This window comes from Pectinophora gossypiella, unplaced genomic scaffold, assembly GCF_024362695.1.
Source record: "Pectinophora gossypiella unplaced genomic scaffold, ilPecGoss1.1 Pgos_63, whole genome shotgun sequence".
In the NCBI taxonomy this organism is placed as follows: domain Eukaryota; kingdom Metazoa; phylum Arthropoda; class Insecta; order Lepidoptera; family Gelechiidae; genus Pectinophora; species Pectinophora gossypiella.
In genome coordinates, this window is record NW_026063273.1 from 77,455 (window position 1) to 100,377 (window position 22,923).

The 22,923-nt window shown below is 42.3% G+C and overlaps 1 protein-coding gene across 1 annotated transcript; it reads right to left on the reverse strand.

Annotated features, from left to right (window-relative positions):
* Window positions 1-543: 543 nt before the first annotated feature.
* LOC126381572 (uncharacterized) lies at window positions 544-4,789 on the reverse strand. Its single transcript, XM_050031036.1, has 3 exons — window positions 4,624-4,789; window positions 3,294-4,239; window positions 544-1,473 (listed from the first exon to the last, which is right to left on the reverse strand). Exons 1-2 carry the CDS (start codon window positions 4,766-4,768, stop codon window positions 3,299-3,301), a joined length of 1,086 nt encoding a protein of 361 aa, XP_049886993.1. The 5' UTR covers window positions 4,769-4,789; the 3' UTR covers window positions 544-1,473; window positions 3,294-3,298.
* Window positions 4,790-22,923: the final 18,134 nt, after the last annotated feature.

Here is a 22,923-nt window from a genome sequence, read left to right on the forward strand (position 1 = left end):
TGTCCACTATTGCTATCTTAACTCCACTTTGAGAAATTGTAATGTTTTCAATTTTGATAAGAGATAAAGTTTGAACCCGATGGGCTGTGCAAATGGCTAATAAAGTAACTAGTTTCTTTGTAATATTTTCTATACTAAGTTCCAGATTTGGGTACCATGAAGAAACAAAATTAAGTACTAATTGTGGGTCCCATGTTGAGGTATACTTCGGTCGGTTTGGCTTTAACTTGTATGCTCCTTTTAACAACCGTTTAATAGATTGATCTGAGCCGATGACATCGCCTAAAATTAAGGACAATGCCGAACGATGACTGTTAACACGTTCAGACCGGGGTGTACCACCGGTGGAGCACGGAGTACTAGCTGACAGGGCGGGGTGTACCACTGGTGGCCACGTAACACCTGACTTTTAATGTACTAGCAAATTCGTGCCGCCGTGAAGAAGAGTATTATTATTACCATTCCCGTCCTGTAAAATCGACCAAGTTTCATATTGTAGCTCAGGAGATGGATATTGTTTCGGGAAGTAAAGAAAAAACAGGATTGAAAAATGGTATTTATTAGGAACAAAATATGGCACAGTCACGATAAATGGTACGAAATGCAGCTTATTTCTGCTGGATCACAAAAATGTTTTTTTTATATAAAAACTAAATGAAACATAAAAAAAATATAAAGACATTGATGGTAAATAAGAAAATTATTTTTGATGAATCATATTGAAACAATCCAAACACATTGGTTTGTTGTCACATGCAGAGCAAAAAGTATTCACGCGTTTGGATTTTTTTCTAGCCATAGCCGCAGATTCAGCCGTTGTAATACGATCGTAACAAGGCCTGCATCTCTTTCGGGTATTTCTAAGCATTCCTTCGGTTTTTTCTAACTTATGTTTTGGCTTCCGTTGAACAATCGGCTCACCTTCACCTGCAGCGTCATCTGATTGATTATCAGAGCTAGATTTGCTGATCATCTGTTTTATAATTTAGACAAAACAATTATCCTATTATAGGAATCTTCCAATGACCGTTAAAAAGAGAGAGAATGCATAATTTCGCGCGTAATCGTTAGCCGTGTCCACCGGTGGCGCACCCCGCCTGGCAGGTTTTTTGGTTTATGGGGCGGTGATGTACCATCGGTGGCCACATGAAGATTTGCCCCGTTGGATACCAAATACAGTTCATGAGGTCCCGATCTGAACGTGTTAAGAGAGCCATATGAACATCCTTTTGCAAATTGCTCCGTTAAGAAAGATAAAACCGATGGAACTGAACAATTAAAACCGTCAATATTATGAACCGAACAAAACTGCCACCATAACTTTAAGGTTACATTGTACTGCTTAACAGTGCTGTCAGACAGAGACGCCATCATCAAGTCGAGCGCCTCTGGTGGCGTGCCGCGGCGCGCGAACGCCGCCCGCACAGTCTCGCGGCACCCAGTGTAAGCTTGTGGTAGAGGGGATGGTACTCCCTGAAATTAGATTGTAAGAGAGATTTACTTGGGTTGAAAAACACAATACGAGAATCGAGAAGATCTTGTAATAATGGGAACCAAGCCTGTGAAGGCCAATGTGGAAAAACTAAAATACCGGTGGCTTCATCGTCAATAATTTTTCGTAAGCATTTCAGGACTAATGAGAAGGGTGGAAATGCGTAGAAAAAATTATATTTCCAATTTATGGTAAATGCATCTACGGCGTAAGCATCTGGCTCTTGTTTCCAAGAAGTAAACATGATACATTTGGCATTGCTGCGAGAAGCGAAAAGGTCAATTTCTGGACGTCCAAAGTGATGTATAATAGAATTGAATGCATCATCTGATAGTTCCCACTCTGTGTCCGGATTAATTTTACGAGATTCTGCATCTGCACAATTATCTTTGGTATTCACATAAGAAGCGAATAACCAAATGTTTCGCTTCTCACACCACTGCCAAATGGACCTAGACAAATTGTTCAAGTGTGGAAACTGAATTCCACCTAACCGGTTTATGTAGCTGATAGCCGTAGTGTTATCAATACGCAAAATAATAGAAGAGTTTTCGTCATCACTAGCCAAACTCTTTAGTCCTAAAAATGCCGCGAGAAGTTCTAGATAATTAATGTGATGTTCTAATTCTTCTGTCCTCCACCTGCCGCTGACTTTTTCATCATTACACACTGCGCCCCAGCCTGTTCTGGAAGCGTCTGTAAAAATTTCCTTCTTATAATTTACAATTCTCATTGGGCAAAAAGTTGTAAATATATTATTAAGCCACCAATTAAGATCTTCTAAAATGCAGTTTGGTAAAATAATTTTAGTTTCATAATTATTATTATGTTGTTGTAATAAAATGAATTTTTGTCTTTCTAATGTTTTTGTGTACATAAAACCATATTTGGCAGCGGGACAAGCGGAAATTAGAACACCAATTAACTGAGCAAATTCACGTAAGGTACATCTTGGCAAGCCTGAATATTTTTGAACTAATTGTTCAATACTCTTTCTTTTATCTGCCGGTAAAGACATGGTAAGGTTCTGAGTGTTATAGAGGAAGCCCAAAAATCTACAAGTTTGAGATGGTATCAGTGAACTTTTGTCATAATTAACAACAAAACCTAAACACTGTAAAAGTTTTAAGGTTTCGCGCACGTTAAGTGCGCATTCCTCATAGCTGTTACCAATACATAATATGTCATCCAGATATATAACTGACATGTATCCCTGTCTCCGGAGGTAGGCGATAACCTCCTTCATTATTTTGGTAAACACCCTGGGTGCCACGGATAGGCCGTAAGGCATTGCTGTAAACTCGTATGTGATTAAATCATTAGAATTAGGAGCTTGGAAATTAAAACGCAAATATTTTCTGTCAGATTCGACTATAGGTACTAAAAGATAGGCCTCTTTTAAATCAATAGTAGCTAAATAACCTCCTTGAGGTATCAGTTTTGCAGCTGTCCTATAGTCTTCCATCTTAAAATGTGTTTTTTCAATAAATTTATTTAATGGTTTAAGATTTAAGATAAAACGTTTGCCACCATTAGGTTTTGGTGCTAGAAATATTTTTGATATAAATTGATCTTTTGATGGGTTACAACACAATATAGCTCCTAGTTCTAATAATTTATTTATGGCCTCTGACATATCTAAGCTATCTTTATAGGAAAGATTACAATGTGGAGTTATAGTCTGAATTACTTTGTTACAAAATGGGATAGAATATCCGGTCTCAATCCACGATAATACAACATCATTTTTAGTTATTTTAGTCCAACAATTAAGGTAAAATTGAATGCGACCAGCATGTACCTGAGCTACTGTGCAGTTGCACGTGTCTTGGGTTGGTGGTTGAAAGTCTTGGCTTGTGCTTGGTTTAGGGGGTATGTCCGGCGCGGTGTTGACGCTGCCGGCCTCCGCTGACCTCCCCTCCCCCCCCTGTTTGACGGGTAACGAGGAGGTCCTGACCAATTTCCCGGGACAGGACGATTAGCCGATGACTGCGTGGAGCCGACACTACCAGCAGCTTTCTGATTCGTCGAAGCCTTTATTTGAGAGCTTTGTCTACTAATAGCCTGGCTGGCTTTAATCTTTTCAGATAATGAACTGCCAAACAACGTCTCGTCCCTTTCAGCATCTTGAATGACTGTCAGGAAATTTTTTTCCAGGCTAGGTGTGACCAACTTAATCCTGTCTTTGGATAATAAATGATGTAAATCAGTTAAAAAACGGCAACCATCACTTAATTGTTTCAAAGCCACGATCTTGTCATTAGATGTAAGCAGAGTGTCTATCCCTCTGCTTATTGCTGCGGTACCTATACCGAGTTGTTGTTGGAATCTGACTAGCTTTTTATCACGTCCTCTTACAACCTCTGCCACAGCAGCGGATATTTCAGCATTAAGCTTGGGTGCTTGTAACATTTTACAATTACTGGGTAGGAGGTACTCCTTTGTAAGCTTGTCCTTGTCCTCTCTTGGAAGTCCTTTCTTTAATATTGGGGTCCATAAGTTACTTAAACTGTCATGAATATTATTACCAAATTCTGGTGTATCGGATGTGGAAGCACCTAGGGCGAATAACAATTCAGGGTCCAAGGCTACTTCGGACGTTGGCTCAGTGACGGGCTCCGCCGAGCCTTGCTCGGGCGTCACAACATCCAGCACTTCTGAGACCGGTGCTGCCATCACTTCATCTTGTGGAGTCAACAGGCCCATCTGTGGCTCCGTCGCATCTCGAGATTCCATGTAATTTGTATCTAAAATAAAATACACTCACGTTACCAAATGATTGGCATAACGGGTATTTCATACCAGAAATGTAAATCTAATAAGACCCATGAAGGTATAGAATAATAATATAATGTGATTTAGCAAATTGTATGCGTTAGTAAACGCGATTGTCTCGCAGACAAAATAATTTATGTATTTAACGTGCATATCTATTTAAGATTACACGTATTTTCGACATTTTTACTGACACACATACTTGTCTCATGAATAGTTCGCAACTAAACATGCTATTGTAATTGACTCGCAGTCAATTCCAATTTAATGTACATATTATTCACTTATATTTTCTTTTATCGATAGAAAAAGAAAAAACGTGAGAACCCAATTTAAGGTTATAAAATATTACATACCTTCGTTGTTCTCGTCCTCTGACGAGTCTAAGAGACGTCGAATTCGACGTCGAGATGTTTCTTTTTTACGCTTTTCTCGTTCTTCTATTTTCCTTATCTTTCTTTTGTAGCTATCCAATTTTTCTTGTGCACTGCGTTTCGGCATTTTTAATGGCGCGTACGCTCGTTGCCTCGCACGAAAAAAGAATGAAGTTGACAGTTCGGGTACATAGAGAAACAGTAGACTAAAAAATAGTTTTAAATTTGAAATCGATGACTTGAATCGATTTACTCTACAGAACGTGCGATGTTGCCTGTAGGTTAAAGGGACTACCTTGTATTGATTTATATTATATCTGAAGAATGAAGCGACGAAATATAATAATACTATCGGGAATGTTTTCCGACTAACTTAATGTGATCATTAACTACAAAACACCACTTCGTATTGATTATTTAGATTATTCAACGAAGAAATCAACCTTCCCGTTCCCGTTTCCACCAAAAAGTCCGCGGCAAAGAGAATATAAATAAATCTGTATGTTGGATGAAAAACAAATAATTAAAAATGACTACTATTTAGGCCGGCAAATGCGACAACTTTTTTTTTGATTTGGTTTTCCCCGAAGGGTAAGGCAAAGGGAACTATGCCCATACAGCCATTTCATTTTATGTACTTATTGATTTTTTATTACAATATATGTCCTCTTTTAAAACACGGTACTTACCCATTATTTAAAAATGTTTAAATAATAGGCGTTAAAACCAATTTTTTTTTTCCAATATTCCTTTTCTCAGATTGTAGTATTTTTAGTTTTTTATTTATTCTCTTCATACAAAATCTCTTTATAAATTGTCACTGACATTCTATTACACTTGTCAAGTAGTCAAAGCCTTTAGAGAAAAAAAAACTATCACGCACACAAACTAACATTGACACCTCTACACGCTCAGCAAATACACTGTAATCTGCACCACTACAAATGTAGAATTGATCAAAATTGAGGGTCTGAAATATGGTACTTCTCGTATTCGGACCCTAAATTTTTGTTAGTTTGCGAAAATAATACACCAAAATATTACTATTTATCGGTTTTATAACAATATTCCTCTATCCGTTTTCCTGTAGCACTGCATCAACTTTTGTATGGAAAACGAATCACCTTAAATAACTATAGGTAACTACTATTTGAAATAAAAGTTGACTATGCGTAATTGAAACAATTAGAGTCTCACTAATAATTAAAGAATAATTATAATTCAAACAACACTTTTCTACAGTTAAACTTACAAACTATCCAGCTTGAAAAGTGGTCACGCGTGGCAACAAAACATCCCAAAAACGTAGGTACTTACCACTTCTGATATGTAGTAAAAATACGGTAGAACAGTAATCACACTTATTTATTCTGGTATCAAGAAAATAACACTTAACTTGGTAAACACATCCGATGTCGTCAAGGTCCCCAACGCAAGAGAGCGTGTATCAATCCGTCCGATTTGACAACCCCATTCTTGTGTTGCCATTTATAGAAAAATGTCTTATAACTGTCAACGAACTATTCAGCCTAACAGAATCTTTATTCACAAAACGTTGTTGAAATCATCTGATCCAATCATAAACTTCTTCTTACATTAAACTAGCAAAACGTTAGACGTTAACTTGCAAAACGTTAAAAACATTAAAACTTTAAAAACTCAAAAAAGAATTAAAACCCCATCTGCAACAAGGAATGGTAATGATTAGCATGTGGTTCAGCTGACAGCGTGGCAAGGCAACTCACGAGAGCAAAACAAAGAAAATAACTTACAGGTTCATCCGGGATAGTTGGGCATCGCTCGGATGAAACCTAATCCCACCCACTGGACCTTAGGCGATGGGATTTCAGTGATGTTGCTGAAAACAAGGACCTCGAGGTTATCACAAAGTTGGTGCAAAAATATGCACGAAGAATTGCGAGGACTCACCATCTCGGTTAAGTTGTTTATTTAAATTGAGACATCGGCTCTTGATGTCGCCGATAAATCGTGGCTTTTAATTTGCCCACATTATAGTTACGGCAGTGGAGTCTCCGGCGCTCTCGCGACGTCCCCACTTTCCAAAACCTGTCTCTCAGCTCAGCCAGCTGTCAGTCTGACACCCGAACCAACAATGTTGCCAACCAAAATAATAATCTACCAAACCATAGATTCGTTATCGATTCAACGACAACAAACGATCGACTTGTTTGAACAAATTAATCCAAAACTAAACCAAAAATAAAATATAATTTAGAATAAATGTTGCAGATAATTTAAATATTAATTTAAAAAAAATAAAGAAAATTATTTAAATTGGTCTGGGGCAGTCCCTGGCCGCGTGTTCCTCCCCGCACCGCACACACGCAATCTTGCGGTGGCACTTGTGCGAGGAGTGGCGGAACTGCTGGCACCGGTGGCACTGCGCCGGTCCCTTTTTGCCCCGCCAGGCCTCTATCTTCACCCCGGGCATGTTAAGGAGTTCCGTGACTCCATAAATGCCCGGGATGGTCGCAGAGTTACGCTCGAGCTGGGCATGGTATATACACCCGGGTCGTCCGAAACGCGCCTGGATGGCGCGCACGAACTCAGGGGTGTACCCCAGTCGGCGTAACTCGGCCTCAATGAGGGCTGGGTCGGTGTCGACCGGCAGCCCTCGGATGGCAACCTTGAGGTTGCGCTCCGCCGGAAGGGAGTAGGAGAACCACGATATCGTGGTCTCCTTTTCCAGGGCCATCAGGTAGGACTGAATGGTCCTGTACTCCTCCCCTGTGCGCGGTATAAAGCGCACCCCCCGCCCGTATGGACGGGCGTTAGGGGGGTGTCCGAGCTTCTCCCGGAGGGCTCGGAAGTGCCGAGCCCAGTCCGGGAGTACCTCCACCACCAAAGGGGGGTAACGCTCTCGCTTCGGCGGAGCAGGCTGCGACGCGGGCTTGGCCTGGAGCGGGGAATGTGCGTCCCGCTGTGGTGTCGTCGAGGCCGCAGCCGCGTACGACGGCTGCGTGTCCATCGCCTCCGGCGACTGACGTGGCGCCGGCGTGGGCGCGACCTGTCTCAACCCTCCTCGGAACGGGGGGGGAGACACGGCTCCGCGCACCGGCAGTCGAAGGGCATGCCTGCCCTCTCCCGAAGACGGGGACTGGGCGGCGAGCACCTTGGCCGGTGGCGGGGATGTCGAGCGGGCCGGGGAGCGGCTTGCGCGAGAGGGGCGCTGCGGCAACGGGGCCGCTGCTAAGTGCAGCGGCGGCGCTGTCCGGCGCGGCGGCGGCGATGGCGGTCCCAGCTCCGGCATGGAGAGGGACGGCCCCGGTGACGGGGGGCTCTCGCCCGCAGGGGCGAGGGGCGCGTCGAAGTACGTCTCCCCCGCCCCCGGCGTGGAGGGGGGGGGGAGGGACGCACTGCGTCACGCGCGGGTTGGCGCAGTGACGCCAGGGTCTCCCGCAGGTGCGGAATCCCAAGTAGGGAAGCCGCCGCGCTCCTGCGGAAGACCCTGGGGCGCTTAGGGCGCCGTTTGGGGAGGGAGGGGGGCGGCATGACCCCCCACCACCCCAGTTGACGATTCACCCGGCGGTGGAGTCAGAATTCCTTTCCCGCCGGGGGAACAACCGGGGGACACCTGGCGCACCAGGCGTCCCCAGCCCGCTGGGCAAAGAACTCCCGACCTCTCGGAAGCCGACCGACATCCAATCTTACCCGTGCCAGGCGATCGCTCCCGCCGGCTTCCCTCCCGGCCTAACCACACCCGACAGACCAGTGCCGAAGTGTGGGGTTCCGGGAGCTCACCGGCACTTAGTCGCGACCACCTGTCGCGGGTCGGGGTGCAGGCCGGACCTAGCGAGCCCTAATCTCGAGCTTTGTCGAGAGGTTTCGGAGGGGGGGGAGATGCCCGCCACTTCCACGACCAATCACAAGCGAGCGTAGACAGTGAAAGTGCGCACGGATTGCAACTCCGACTGTCCGAATACAGAAGCACTGGTTGCTTCTTCTCGTCGCGGGCGAAGCCCGCGGCGGGGAGACGCCCTCGGGGCTATGCCCTCTTGGCGTGATCGCACTCGCCGCCCGTGGAAGCGGGCGTGGCACGGGGGTGGGACACGGCGGGCGATGATCGCCCCTCCGTGAGCCCGATGGTGAGTCAGTCCGTGGAGCCGCTAGCGAGGTCGAGCCCACCGGGTGGTTCCCCGTTGGGGGAGGCCCAGTGAGCGCCCGTCAGCTAGCGGTGGTGTCAGATCCGGTGAGCTGCTCCGTCGCCGGGGCAGCTGGTGTCGAGTCGGCTGGAGGGGGGGAGAGGACTGCTTCCACTGCCACTGGAAGCGTCAACTCATCCCCCGGGGAGTGGCCACGATCCTAACTACTCGGCGGGGAGTAGTGGATGTGGGCAGCCCCGGTCCAGTCCGGTGTTGGTAGTCAGTGCCCACCGGTGAGTTGGCCCAGCAGCGATGCCAGGCCTCCCACGATGATGGGCACTGGGTCAGTCCGTGTGCGGATGGCCGCCAGGCAGTTGGATTGACTGCTCCAGTACTTCCAGCTTCTCGCTGGAGGAAGCTGGGGGTGCCTCCGCTTGGGGCCTCGCCTTCTTCCCCTTGGGAGGGGCGGCGGCTGCTGTCTCTGTTGTCGTAGAGGGCTGCGGCGGGACGGGTACCACGGCGATTGGCTCGGCGGTGGTGGAAGCGGTAGGGGCGGGTGTCGCCCTTTTTCGGTGAGCGAGCTCCTCGCTATCGGTTCGCTGCTCGGGTCCACAGTGGAGGTCGCAGGTGCAGCTCTTCTTGCACTGGTCAAGGGCGCGGTGCCTGGCCTTGTGTTGCGCAACTCGCGCGACTTCACAGGGCAAGAAGGGCTGTTGGCTGGGTGTGCACCTCCGCAGTTGCAGCACGTGGCCGGTACCTCTGTAACGAAGCATTTCGGACCAACGAGCCTTGTAGCGACATCTTGTGGTTTCTGGCGATATAACATTGTTTTTATATTTTACCCGCAGGAAATCACAGATGGCGCTGCAGGGTTATCGATGGGCCCGAATATTTTTGATTATTTTATTTTCTTCAAAATTTGGTATATTAAATTATCAGCAACATTTATTTAAAGATTTATTTTGGATTAATTTGGATCAAACAAGTCGATCGTTTGTTGTCGTTGATTCGGCGAATTTATGGTTTGGTAGATTTTATTTTGGTTGGCAACATTGTTGGTTCTTGTGTCAGACTGACAGCTGGCTGAGCTGAGAGACAGGTTTTGGAAAGGGGGACGTCGCGAGAGCGCCGGAGACTCCACTGCCGTAATGATAATGTGGGCAAATTAAAAGCCACGATTTATCGGCGACATCAAGAGCCGATGTCTCGATTTAAATAAACAACTTAACCGAGATGGTGAGTCCTCGCAATTCTTCGTGCATATTTTTGCACCAACTTTGTGATAACCTCGAGGTCCTTGTTTTCAGCAACATCACTGAAATCCCATCGCCTAAGGTCCAGTGGGTGGGATTAGGTTTCATCCGAGCGATGCCCAACTATCCCGGATGAACCTGTAAGTTATTTTCTTTGTTTTACACTCGTGAGTTGCCTTGCCACGCTGTCAGCTGAACCACATGCTAATCATTGCCATTCCTTGTTGCAGATGGGGTTTTAATTGTTTTTAAAGTTTTTAAAGTTTTAAAGTTTTGAGTTTTTAATTGTTTTAACGTCTTTAAAGTTTTAACGTTTTAATTTTCGAACGTTTTGCAAGTTTTAATCTAAGAAGAAGTTTATGATTGGATCAGACTATTTCAACAAATTTTGTGGATGAAGATTGCTACTGTTTTCTTCTGCGTTTGCAAGTTATTTCAAGCTTCATTTCGGCGGAGCTTGCCTTGGTTGTTTGCACGTCGAAGCTTTCCTTTGTGCGGCGCGCATGTGGATGTGCCGCGCCTCTCCTTTTGTCAACACACCGGATAAGGCCCGGTGAAGGTCTGCGAGGTTGACCGGTGGACGTGCAGCCCGCCAGCTGCGTAACAGTTGGCCCGCTGCGCCGCCATCGTCCAGCACCCCTGGCCTGAGCCGGCCTCAACTCATCACCTGTACGGTATTCCGGAACGCCTCAGGTAGGCCTGATAGTCGGAGGTCCTCGAGTAAGTGAGGTGCCTACAGGTGTACGGACAGTGTTTTTAAATATAGTGATATCCCATGGTTGTTACGGAGTGACAATTAACCTGACGGACCAAAGCGCGACCTGTCTCCCTCCATAGGGTTTTTACCTGCCCATGGTTGTACTTTAATATTATATTATGAAATATACATTGTACAAATTCAAAGGGAGTTTTCTTTGTCTCATGCTCACCGGTCTATAACATCTAGCTGTGCCCTTCAGGTAAACACCACTTTATAAATTTTCTGAAACATATCAGTATATTTTAACACCATTTCCTATTTACACCTACCTTCCTATAAGGTAGTCAAAAATCTAGTGTTTCACCTCCCGGGGTCGCTGGCAGTCCTTCGCTGCGTGGCTTTCGCCACAGCGAACGCAGGCCGCCGGGCGGTGGCAGTTGTGGCTACTGTGCCGAAACTGCTGGCAGCGGTGGCATTGAGGAGCTCCTTTTCGTCCCCTCCAGGCTTCAATTTTGATACCGGGCATGCAGAGGAGCTCGGTGGTGGCGTAGATGGATTCGAAGCCCAGCGTCCGTCTGATCTCCACGAAGAAGATTCCGCCCACCCTGCCCTGGATGGGACGGATGTACTGGGGGTCGTAGCCGCGACTGCGCAGCTCTCCCTCCAATTCGGTGGTGCTGGTGTCCGTGGGCAGGCCCTTGATGGCCAGCTTCAAGGCGCGTTCCGCCGGGGGGGCGTAGGCGAACCACGAGAGTCCCGTCGCTTTCTCCAGGCCGGCGAGGTAGCGCTGGTAAAGCCGGAACTCTTCGTTGGTCTTCGCCATGAAACGCACACCCTTCCCGTACGGGCGCGCGTTGGGGACGTGGCCGAGCACCTCCCGCAGCTTGCGGAAGTGGTGCGGCCAGTCGGGCAGCTGGTCCACCACGATGGGCGGAATCTTCTTACTCGCTGGTGTAACGAAGCATTTCGGACCAACGAGCCTTGTAGCGACATCTTGTGGTTTCTGGAGATATAATGTTGTTTCACAGAACACAGATGGCGCTGCAGGGTTATCGATGGGTCCGAATATTTTTAATTATTTTATTTTCTTTAAAATTTGGTATATTAAATTATCTGCAACATTTATTTAAAGATTTAGTTTTGGATTAGTTTTGATCAAACAAGTCGATCGATTGTTGTCGTTGATTCGGCGAATTTATGGTTTGGTAGATTTTTTCTAGTTTGGCAACTTTGTTCGTGGTTCTTGTGTCAGACTGACAGCTGGCTGAGCTGAGAGACAGGTTATGGAAAGTGGGGACGTCGCGAGAGCGCCGGAGACTCCACTGCCGTAACAATAATGTGGGCAAATTAAAAGCCACGATTTATCGGCGACATCAAGAGCCGATGTCTCGATTTAAATAAATAGCTTAACCGAGATGGTAAGTCCTCGCAATTCTTCGTGCATATTTTTGCACCAACTTTGTGATAACCTCGAGGTCCTTGTTTTCAGCAACATCACTGAAATCCCATCGCCAAAGGTCCAGTGGGTGGGTTTAGGTTTCATCCGAGCGATGCCCAACTATCCCGGATGAACCTGTAAGTTATTTTCTTTGTTTTACACTCGTGAGTTGCCTTGCCACGCTGTCAGCTGAACCACATGCTAATCATTGCCATTCCTTGTTGCAGATGGGGTTTTTTTGTTTTCTTTAAAGTTTTAACGTTTTAATTTTCGAACGTTTTGCAAGTTTTAATCTAAGAAGAAGTTTATGATTGGATCAGACTATTTCAACAAATTTTGTGAATGAAGATTGCTACTGTTTTCTTCTGCGTTTGCAAGTTATTTCAAGCTTCATTTCGGCGGAGCTTGCCTTGGTTGTTTGCACGTCGAAGCTTTCCTTTGTGCGGCGCGCATGTGGATGTGCCGCGCCTCTCCTTTTGTCAACACACCGGATAAGGCCCGGTGAAGGTCTGCGAGGTTGACCGGTGGACGTGCAGCCCGCCAGCTGCGTAACAGTTGGCCCGCTGCGCCGCCATCGTCCAGCACGCCCTGGCCTGAGCCGGCCTCAACTCATCACCTGTACGGTATTCCGGAACGCCTCAGGTAGGCCTGATAGTCTGAGGTCCTCGAGTAAGTGAGGTGCCTACAGGTGTACGGACAGTGTTTTTAAACATAGTGCTAGCACATGGTATGTTGCAGAGAGATATTTTACCTAACGGCCCACTTCTCTTTTATTGAAGTCCATTCTATTGGAATAAGCAAAACCCGTTTCAGTGGCGCCCTTCTTGGTGAAATTGTCGCTCTGTACAACCATTTTAGAATATAAGTGGTGTTGGCATAAACTTTAAGAATAAATTTTGTGAAAACAGTGTATTTTTTTTTTTTATTATTAAAAGTGATGGGATTTTGTGTGAATTGTTGTGTTTATGTTGCATCCTAGGTTAAGTTGTGTCTGTTTCTTAGTGTAAGTAAGGTTCTAGGCCTCCTAAAGAGACCTAACTTAAATACTTATTTTGTACAATAAGTTTAAACCCAATTTTATGACCAAACTGGTCTAGGGCTTATTGTCATTTTTAGTACTACATTTGTGTATACTTTTTTTTTAACCTTGTTTATATAAATTACGGGTTAAAACCAATTTTGAACATTTTTTTTGATGCTTACTAGCAATTTTTTTTTTTGAGTATTTGAGCTTTTTGGTAAAAAATAATTTAGTAATAATAAAAAAACAAACAATTTCACATTTAAAAACAATTATATATTACTTTCTAGAAAATTTTTTTTCATTTATAATAGGACATTGGTTTGCAATTAATACTTTGTAACTTAGTTTCATCATCATCTTGACAGGTTGCCGCTGCTTGGCAAACATATGCTTGTTTGTTTTAAGGAAATAATTATAGAACTGTCTTTCAATAACAAATTTATTGAGTTATATTCAGTAGCAAACTTACTTTACCACCTTTTACATATTGAATAACATAATTACAACAATATAATTACTTGACAATAAACATTTAATATATAGAAAACATAACCTAAAACAAAATTTATATAAAACACTGTTGTTTCTTTTATTGTTTTGAAAATTATTTACAGGGATAGACTGAGAATTGATGTTGTGTGATAATTACACTTATTTGGTTTATATTAAAAGGAAAATTTGTACATATTTTAGAAAATAAGTTTTGGAGGCAGACGGGTACATTTTGAAACATAAATTTACTTCAGTTTACTTCAAACCACTTTTCAATCTTAAAATTATACCTCTGAAACACAACCATGGATATCCAAACTGTTTATTTACATTCACTGCTCCGTGATGAATTAATATATGAAGTGAGTATTCGTGCAGAAGCACCGGCTGATACTGTTCTCAATTTGAAGAAACAGCTTAGGGAGTTGATCACTGGTTTCTCTCCGGATGAAATAATGGACGATGAACGAAAACCACAGGCAGAATTCCCAATCATCACCGAAAAGCTGAAGGAGCTGCAGGCAAAACTTGATTTAGCAGTGAAGTCTAGGGAACGTCATCACCTTATGCGTGCTAGGGCTTTGTATAATCATCTTCATCACCGTCTTGAGCGTGTAGTATGCACGGAGTCTGTCGATAGGGACATCCAATCGAAGCTGATTAAAAATCTTAAAGCTTACGGTCACTCATTGGTCATCCGAGCGATGCCCAACTATCCCGGATGAACCTGTAAGTTATTTTCTTTGTTTTACACTCGTGAGTTGCCTTGCCACGCTGTCAGCTGAACCACATGCTAATCATTGCCATTCCTTGTTGCAGATGGGGTTTTTTTGTTTTCTTTAAAGTTTTAACGTTTTAATTTTCGAACGTTTTGCAAGTTTTAATCTAAGAAGAAGTTTATGATTGGATCAGACTATTTCAACAAATTTTGTGAATGAAGATTGCTACTGTTTTCTTCTGCGTTTGCAAGTTATTTCAAGCTTCATTTCGGCGGAGCTTGCCTTGGTTGTTTGCACGTCGAAGCTTTCCTTTGTGCGGCGCGCATGTGGATGTGCCGCGCCTCTCCTTTTGTCAACACACCGGATAAGGCCCGGTGAAGGTCTGCGAGGTTGACCGGTGGACGTGCAGCCCGCCAGCTGCGTAACAGTTGGCCCGCTGCGCCGCCATCGTCCAGCACGCCCTGGCCTGAGCCGGCCTCAACTCATCACCTGTACGGTATTCCGGAACGCCTCAGGTAGGCCTGATAGTCTGAGGTCCTCGAGTAAGTGAGGTGCCTACAGGTGTACGGACAGTGTTTTAAACAGAGTGATATCCCATGGTTGTTACGGAGTGACAATTAACCTGACGGACCAAAGCGCGACCTGTCTCCCTCCATAGGGTTTTTACCTACCTATCTATACTTATAATAAATCTGTAGAGAGGTCAATTCTGTACATTAAATATTTTTTCAAAATAACTATCAGGGGGTGATAAGTGGTCGATACTGATGCCAAAAATGCAATCAGTAAAATTTTTGTCTGTCTGTCTGTCTGTCTGTCTGTCTGTCTGTCTGTCTGTCTGTCTGTCTGTCTGTCTGTCTGTCTGTATGTTCCTTATAGAAACAAAAACTACTGGACGGATTTTAATGAAACTTGGTACAATTATTCTTCACACTCCTGGACAGGTTATAGTATACTTTTCATCACGCTACAATCAATAGGAGCAGAGTAGTGAAGGGAAATCCTTTTGTATGAAAAATCTAAACCACTCAAGTTAGACGTTTGAAATTTGGCATGCAGGTACCTTAGATACCGTAGAGGCACACTAAGAAAGGAATTCCCGAAATTCTTACGGGAACGGGAATTAGCGGGAAAATCCTTTTGTATGAAAATCTAAACCATTCAAGTTAGATATTTGAAATTTGGCTCGCAGGTACCTTAGGTACCGTAGAGGTACACTAAGAAAGGAATTCCCGAAATTCCCACGAGAACGGGAATAAGCGGGAAAATCCTTTTGTATGAAAAATCTAAACCACTCAAGTTAGACGTTTGAAATTTGGCATGCAGGTATCTTAGATACCGTAGAGGTGTACTAAGAAAGGAATTCCCGAAATTCCCACGAGAACGGGAATAAGCGGGAAAATCCTTTTGTATGAAAAATCTAAACCACTCAAGTTAGACGTTTGAAATTTTGTCATGCAGGTACCTTAGGTACCGTAGAGGTGCATTAAGAAAGGAATTCCCGAAATTCCCACGGGAACGGGAATTAACGGGAAAATCCTTTTGTATGAAAATCTAAACCATTCAAGTTAGATATTTGAAATTTGGCTCGCAGGTACCTTAGGTACCGTAGAGGTACACTAAGAAAGGAATTCCCGAAATTCCCACGAGAACGGGAATAAGCGGGAAAATCCTTTTGTATGAAAAATCTAAACCACTCAAGTTAGACGTTTGAAATTTGGCATGCAGGTACCATAGGTACCGTAGAGGTGCACTAAGAAAGGAATTCCCGAAATTCCCACGAGAACGGGAATAAGCGGGAAAATCCTTTTGTATGAAAAATCTAAACCACTCAAGTTAGACGTTTGAAATTTTATCATGCAGGTACCTTAGGTACCGTAGAGGTGCATTAAGAAAGGAATTCCCGAAATTCCCACGGGAACGGGAATTAACGGGAAAATCCTTTTGTATGAAAATCTAAACCATTCAAGTTAGATATTTGAAATTTGGCTCGCAGGTACCTTAGGTACCGTAGAGGTACACTAAGAAAGGAATTCCCGAAATTCCCACGAGAACGGGAATAAGCGGGAAAATCCTTTTGTATGAAAAATCTAAACCACTCAAGTTAGACGTTTGAAATTTGGCATGCAGGTACCATAGGTACCGTAGAGGTGCACTAAGAAAGGAATTCCCAAAATTCTCACGGGAACGGAAATTAGCGGGAAAATCCTTTTGTATGAAAAATCTAAACCATTCAAGTTACATGTTTGAAATTTGTCATGCAGGTACCTTAGATACCGTAGAGGTGTACTAAGAAAGGAATTTCCGAAATTCCCACGGGAACGGGAATTAGCGGGAAAATCCTTTTGTATGAAAAATCTAAACCATTCAAGTTAGATGTTTGAAATTTGGCTCGCAGGTACCTTAGATACCGTAGAGGTGCACTAAGAAAGGAATTTCCGAAATTCCCACGGGAACGGGAATTAGTGGGAAAATCATTTTGTATGAAAAATCTAAACCACTCAAGTTAGACGTTTGAAATTTGTAATGCAGGTACCTTAGGTACCGTGGAGGTGCACTAAGAAAGGAATTCCCGAAATTCCCACGGGAACGGGAATTAACGGGAAAATCCTTTTGTATGAAAAATCTAAACCATTCAAGTTAGATGTTTGAAATTTGGCTCGCAGATACCTTAGATACCGTAGAGGTGCACTAAGAAAGGAATTCCCGAAATTCCCACGGGAACGGGAATTAGCGGGAAAATCCTTTTGTATGAAAAATCTAAACCACTGAAGTTAGACGTTTGAAATTTGGCATGCAGGTACTTTAGTAAACTTAAAGCTTAGTTGCAACAGGATATTACAAAATTCCCACGGGAACGGTAGTTAGCGGGAAAAAACATTTGTATGAAAAAATCAAATCTAAATAAAAGGAGAAACTGACTGACTCAGTGACTGACATATCAACGCATAGCCTGAACGGCTAAACGTAGGCATTTGAAATTTGGAAGGGACATAGCTTAGGTACCGTAGAGGTGCACTAAGAAAGGAATTCCCGGAATTCCCACGGGAACGGAAATTAGCGGGAAAATCCTTTTGTATGAAAAATCTAAACCGCTTAAGTTAGACGCTTGAAATTTGGCATGCAGGTACCTTAGTTAACTTAAAGCTTAGTTGCAACAGGATATTGCAAAATTCCCACGGAAACGGGAGTTAGCGGAAAAAACCTTTGTATGAAAAAATCGAAACCGCGTAAGATAGATGTTTTCAATTCAATTCAATTAAATTATTTATTGCATTCCATGTAGTACAATGGGGTGTTACATAGGCATAGGAACTAAAACATGGACCCTGTAGGGCACAGCAACGTTGAAGGGAAGAGAGGAAGTGTGTATTAAAATTAAAACTCAATGAACAATCAATTAAAAAAAAAATCAATTCAATCAATTGATTCAATCTAGCATGCATGCATACCTTAGTAAATATAAAGTTTATTTTTGGCTGTATTTCGAAAAATGGGAGTTATTGGGAAAAAAATTGTATGAAAAAATCTAAACTGCATAAGTATGCACTCCCACACACACAAAGATCTCTCTCTTATATAACACGCCACGCGGACGAAGTCGCGGGCAAAAGCTAGTGGATAATAAAATCTGTATATTTTAAAATATACATTGTACAAATTCAAGGGAGTTTTCTTTGTCTCATGCTCACCGGTCTATAACATCTAGCTGTGCCCTTCAGGTAAACACCACTTTATAAATTTCTGAAACATATCAGTATTATCATAACACCATTTTCCTATTTACCTACCTTCTCCTATAAGGTAGCTAAAAATCTTTTGTTTCACTGGGGCGAGCGGCGGCTGAAGGCGGACGGGCTTCGGCGACGGCGTGGGCGTCGTCCGGAGGGACGGACGCGGAGGCGCGTGCGGCGGCGAGTCTGGGTTGGTGTTGAGCACCGCCGCGTATGAGCGCGGCGGTGTTGTCTCCGTGTCCGGCCTGGACATGGAGGGCGGCGAAAAGGGGTTGGTGGGCGCGAAGGAGAAAGTGCGCGGCGGCGTTGTCTCCATGTCCAGTGAGGGCATGGAGAGTGCGACGGGCGGCGTGGTCCTCACCACAGGCTGTGGTGGGTGTCGCTGGTGTTCAGGTGGCGTTGTGGTCCTCCTTGCGGCAGCTCCTGCTCCCGGAAGCAGCGGGAAGGGGGACATTTTCGTGCTTCACTTACAGGTAAGTTCGTTTAATCTCATAATTATACTCGCTCCTTGTTCGAGAGGTTTTTAACAGTGTAGATGTTCAAAGTTTAGTTGGGAATGAAACATTTAAATTGAAACGAGTACCAATAATATGATTATTCATTAATGAATAAAGTACATTGTTATCACGAAAGCTAATTAAGCTGCCCATGACTTTAATCCCAATAAAGGCAGTCAGAGGCACAGCCGTCGCCTGATAAACTCAGCGCGGCGTTCCACCAAACGTTTTGATATTATCATGTAAAAAACAATAAGAATAATAACTGTTCGCTAAACAAGTTTCACCAGTTCTCAAGAATGGAATCGATATTATGTATGTTATAATTATATGGTTATACTATACTGTACTAGAATAGATACATATTTCTAAATAATAAAGTTGAAGTTGAGCAAGTACATTAAATACCTATTTCACATTACTATCAATTTCACAACAAAAGAACTACACAAGAACAAATTTCTGATGGGGCTCAACATCAAGATTGGCTATAAGAGCCTCACAGGGACCTCACCATAGAGCACGTTTCCGAAGCTCTTGAACAACAACGATAGTTATAGTCGAAAGGACTGTGAGACTTCATCATATAGTATAACACTCATTTTTCATTGGCACACCAAGGGCTACAGTAGCAGTGTTATGGGCGATAGGCTGATCCCTTATCACCATAAGGTTCATCATATCCAGCTTACGACATCGTATCAACAGTGGCTGCAAGTTGTCTTTGATTACTTGTGGCTCTGCCCACCCCACTAGGGATTACGGGCGTGAGTTTATGTATGTATGTACCAAGGGCTACAATAATTATCAAAGTTACACATTATTTGTTTACATATATAAAAGAAGAAGAAATACATAAAGAAGAACGGGTAATGACGAGGGCACCCAGACACAAGATTGATTGTAACATCCTGTGCTAAGTTGGCAATTGTTGTCGACATTGAGTAGTTAAATGAATCCTAAGACAACATGTCAAATTGATTAGAGAAAATACAAATATAAGTGCAAGTAAGAATTTCGATACATTTATTCAAATGACCTTTTTCATTAAAATATTCAGAACCACTGAACTAAACTTTCCTCTTTATTATAAGATATTGTTAAATGAGGCTGAAAGTATAAAGAGGGGAAGTGCATTTACATTATGTACTTGTGTGATAATTATCTTCGGAATAATTAAGATTTTGTTTTTATTAAAATAGATTACCTGAGCCCACGTTATTGTGTATTACCTAATATCGACCATATGGGCTTGGTAATAATATTTAGTATAATTTTTTATGTGGTAATAATTATTGAATTTGTTTTTAGGACAGTAATAGTAACGTCCTATTATTTACTGGAAAAAATAAATAAATGAATAAAACATATTTTACCCTTAGGTATGCAGTTACATATAAGGATAACATTAATTTATTAATATATACAGTATAATAACGCTTTCAGGATGCTGTTGGGGCTGCCATGGCGCTGTAGCGCTTCTAACATGTTTGCGAAAGCAAGCATAGATGGCTTTCACGCCATAATTCGTAGGAATGCCTGGTCTCTGCTGCAGCGCCTACGAAACAGCACCAACGGCATCCTGAAAATGATTGCTGCTAGACCGGACTGCTTAATTCAACGGCACTGGGTCGAAGTAGCTATGGGTATAGTAAATAAGATAAAATAAGTAAATAATTAGATTTTAAATTAACAATACTAACATAGTTTATTAAGCACAATTGTTATTAACCTACTAATAATCTATGGACTGTTATACATATTTGTGTTGGTCTGAAATAAACGTTATATTATTATTATTATTATTATTAATTATCGGTCGTGTAGGTATATTATCATCGTTCGTAAAAATCATCCTTTCCTTTAACCTAACTTAACATGATCCTGTTGTTTGCACAGGGATTCACTTCTCGTACCCATCCTGAAGATTTAATATGTCAGGTTATTTAGTGAAGGGACCTGCCTGATTTACGTTACAACACTAACTGAAAAATAGGATAAACATATATTTATCATGAAACAAAACAACAAGAAACAAGAAACAAGAAACATTTATTGAGAAGCTGTGTAGGTACATACATGCAGGTGTCAAACATTATAAAATTGTCTCAACAGCATGTCCATGTCGGACGTACAATATTACAAATAATGTCAGTATTGAGCATCAAGGAATTAAGTAAGTACCTAATAATTAGTCACATTATAAACATTTGTCAATTTTAAATATCATTGTTGTTGAAAATATTCATTCAAGTCATAAAATTCCATATCAACTAGCCAATTTTTTAGACGTTTTTTAAATGTCTTACCCTCTAACAATTTTATTTCGGTGGGTAAGTGATTGAAAATTCGAACGGCTGATACAAATATACTTTTATATAATACTGAACCGTTTGATGATGGAAGATAAAAGTTATATAAATATTTGGAACGTAAGTTTTCCCTAACTGAACATTTCTCTATAAAATATTCCTTATGATTTTTTACAAATGTACAAATTTCCAAAATGTAAATACATGTCATGAAAATATTATTGTTACTTCTCCACTGCAGTTTGGTTCCGATTGATTAAGTGGAGGGACATTATTGTTGTAATTTTTATATTAATTGTAAACTGTGTTTTGGGCTGATCAGCAACAACATAATAAATCTACAACAACATAATTTAGAGAAAACGCTAATGGTGATGTAAGTTATATGTTACTAATGAACTATTTTTCCTTCCTTTTCACCTATGAGTTAATAATAAAAAGGGCAACTATTCTATCTAACCGAACTAGGTATCAATATTGTACAATTTCGAATGTAATACTTGAAGGAAATTTTCATTGAAGTTATAATATTATCAGGTAGGTACCTCAATTTATACTGAGATTAGTATTGTTATTCCTGATTAACAAAGACAGGATTTGAATCCCATGTCGTTAATGATAATGCTAAAACTTTTAGTGATAGACATTCGGAATTAATTTTACCAGAATTTTGAAAAAGTAAATATCATAAAGGTAGGTATATTTGCTTGTGCAAATTTTCCCATTATAACTTTATAGGGAATTCTTCCTCCTCATGAGGTACTATTCTTAAACGGCCTTGCTGCCTGGGCCACTGTTGATACTAATGGCTGTGAGACTGCTAATACATCTGGTTGTAGCTCTGCTACTACTGCTGGCTGTAGGGCTGCTGGTACTGCTGGTTATGGCTCTGCTGATCATGACTGGTTGCATCACTGCTTTTATTGCTGGCTGTGGGGCGGCCTGCTGATACTGTTCCTTGTGGGCTTTCTGTTCATGCTGTTGGCTGTGGGGCTGCCTGCTGATACTGTTGTCTCTGTTCCACAGATCCTGTTGCTATCTCGTTTACTCACTCTTCGGGCAATGTTATTCATTATTATTTATGTGCTATTTGAATTTTATGATGTTGGTTGAAAGAATTTAATAGCACTTTATGGTTCTCTAACCATGTCTTGTGTACAGTTATCTCTTTTGAAAGTAATCTCTGACATTACATACTATTAATACTTTGATTTCTAGCACAGTTGAGGTTGATTAATAGAACAGAGGCTTTTAGGTTTTGAGTTGTTGGTTATTTCTTCAGAATTTGTACTCTCATTATTTTATAATAATCAATTTGACATAATAGTCTATTGTTTCTCAGCATTAGTCTAATCTTGAGTTTCAACATGGGTAGGTAAGCCCCGACAATTCAATGGTTTATCTTCGATTCCTCAAGTGACAAACCAAACATGGAAATAAAAGTATAAAAAATAGTTGGTCTATGTTCTAGCTATCTACTAGCGTTTAGCAAAAGGCGATACTTGTAGTGGTAGCTTTATGTTATTTGAGTTGATACCATCAAGTCCATTGTCTATCCTCTAAGTGATAGCTCTAGGTATGGAAATGAGAAATAAGTATATAGCGCTTGCTAATGCCAACCATAATCGTGGTAGCTCTTATATTAATAGGGTTCATACCATAAAGTCCATTGTCTATCCTCTAAGTGATAGCTCTAAGTATGGAAATGAGAAATAGGTATATAGCGCTTGCCAATGCCGACCATAATCGTGGTAGCTCTTATGTTAATAGGGTTCATACCATCAAGTCCATTGTCTATCCTCTAAGTGATAGCTCTAAGTATGGAAATGAGAAATAGGTATGTTAGCGCTTGTCAATGGCGACTTTCTTAGTGGTAGCTCTTACATTCATTGTGTTGATACCTTCAAGTCCATTGTCTATCCTCTAAGTGATAGCTCTAGGCATGGAAATGATAAATAGGTATATTAGCGCTTGGCAATGGCGACCTTCCTGGTGGTAGATCTTTTGTTA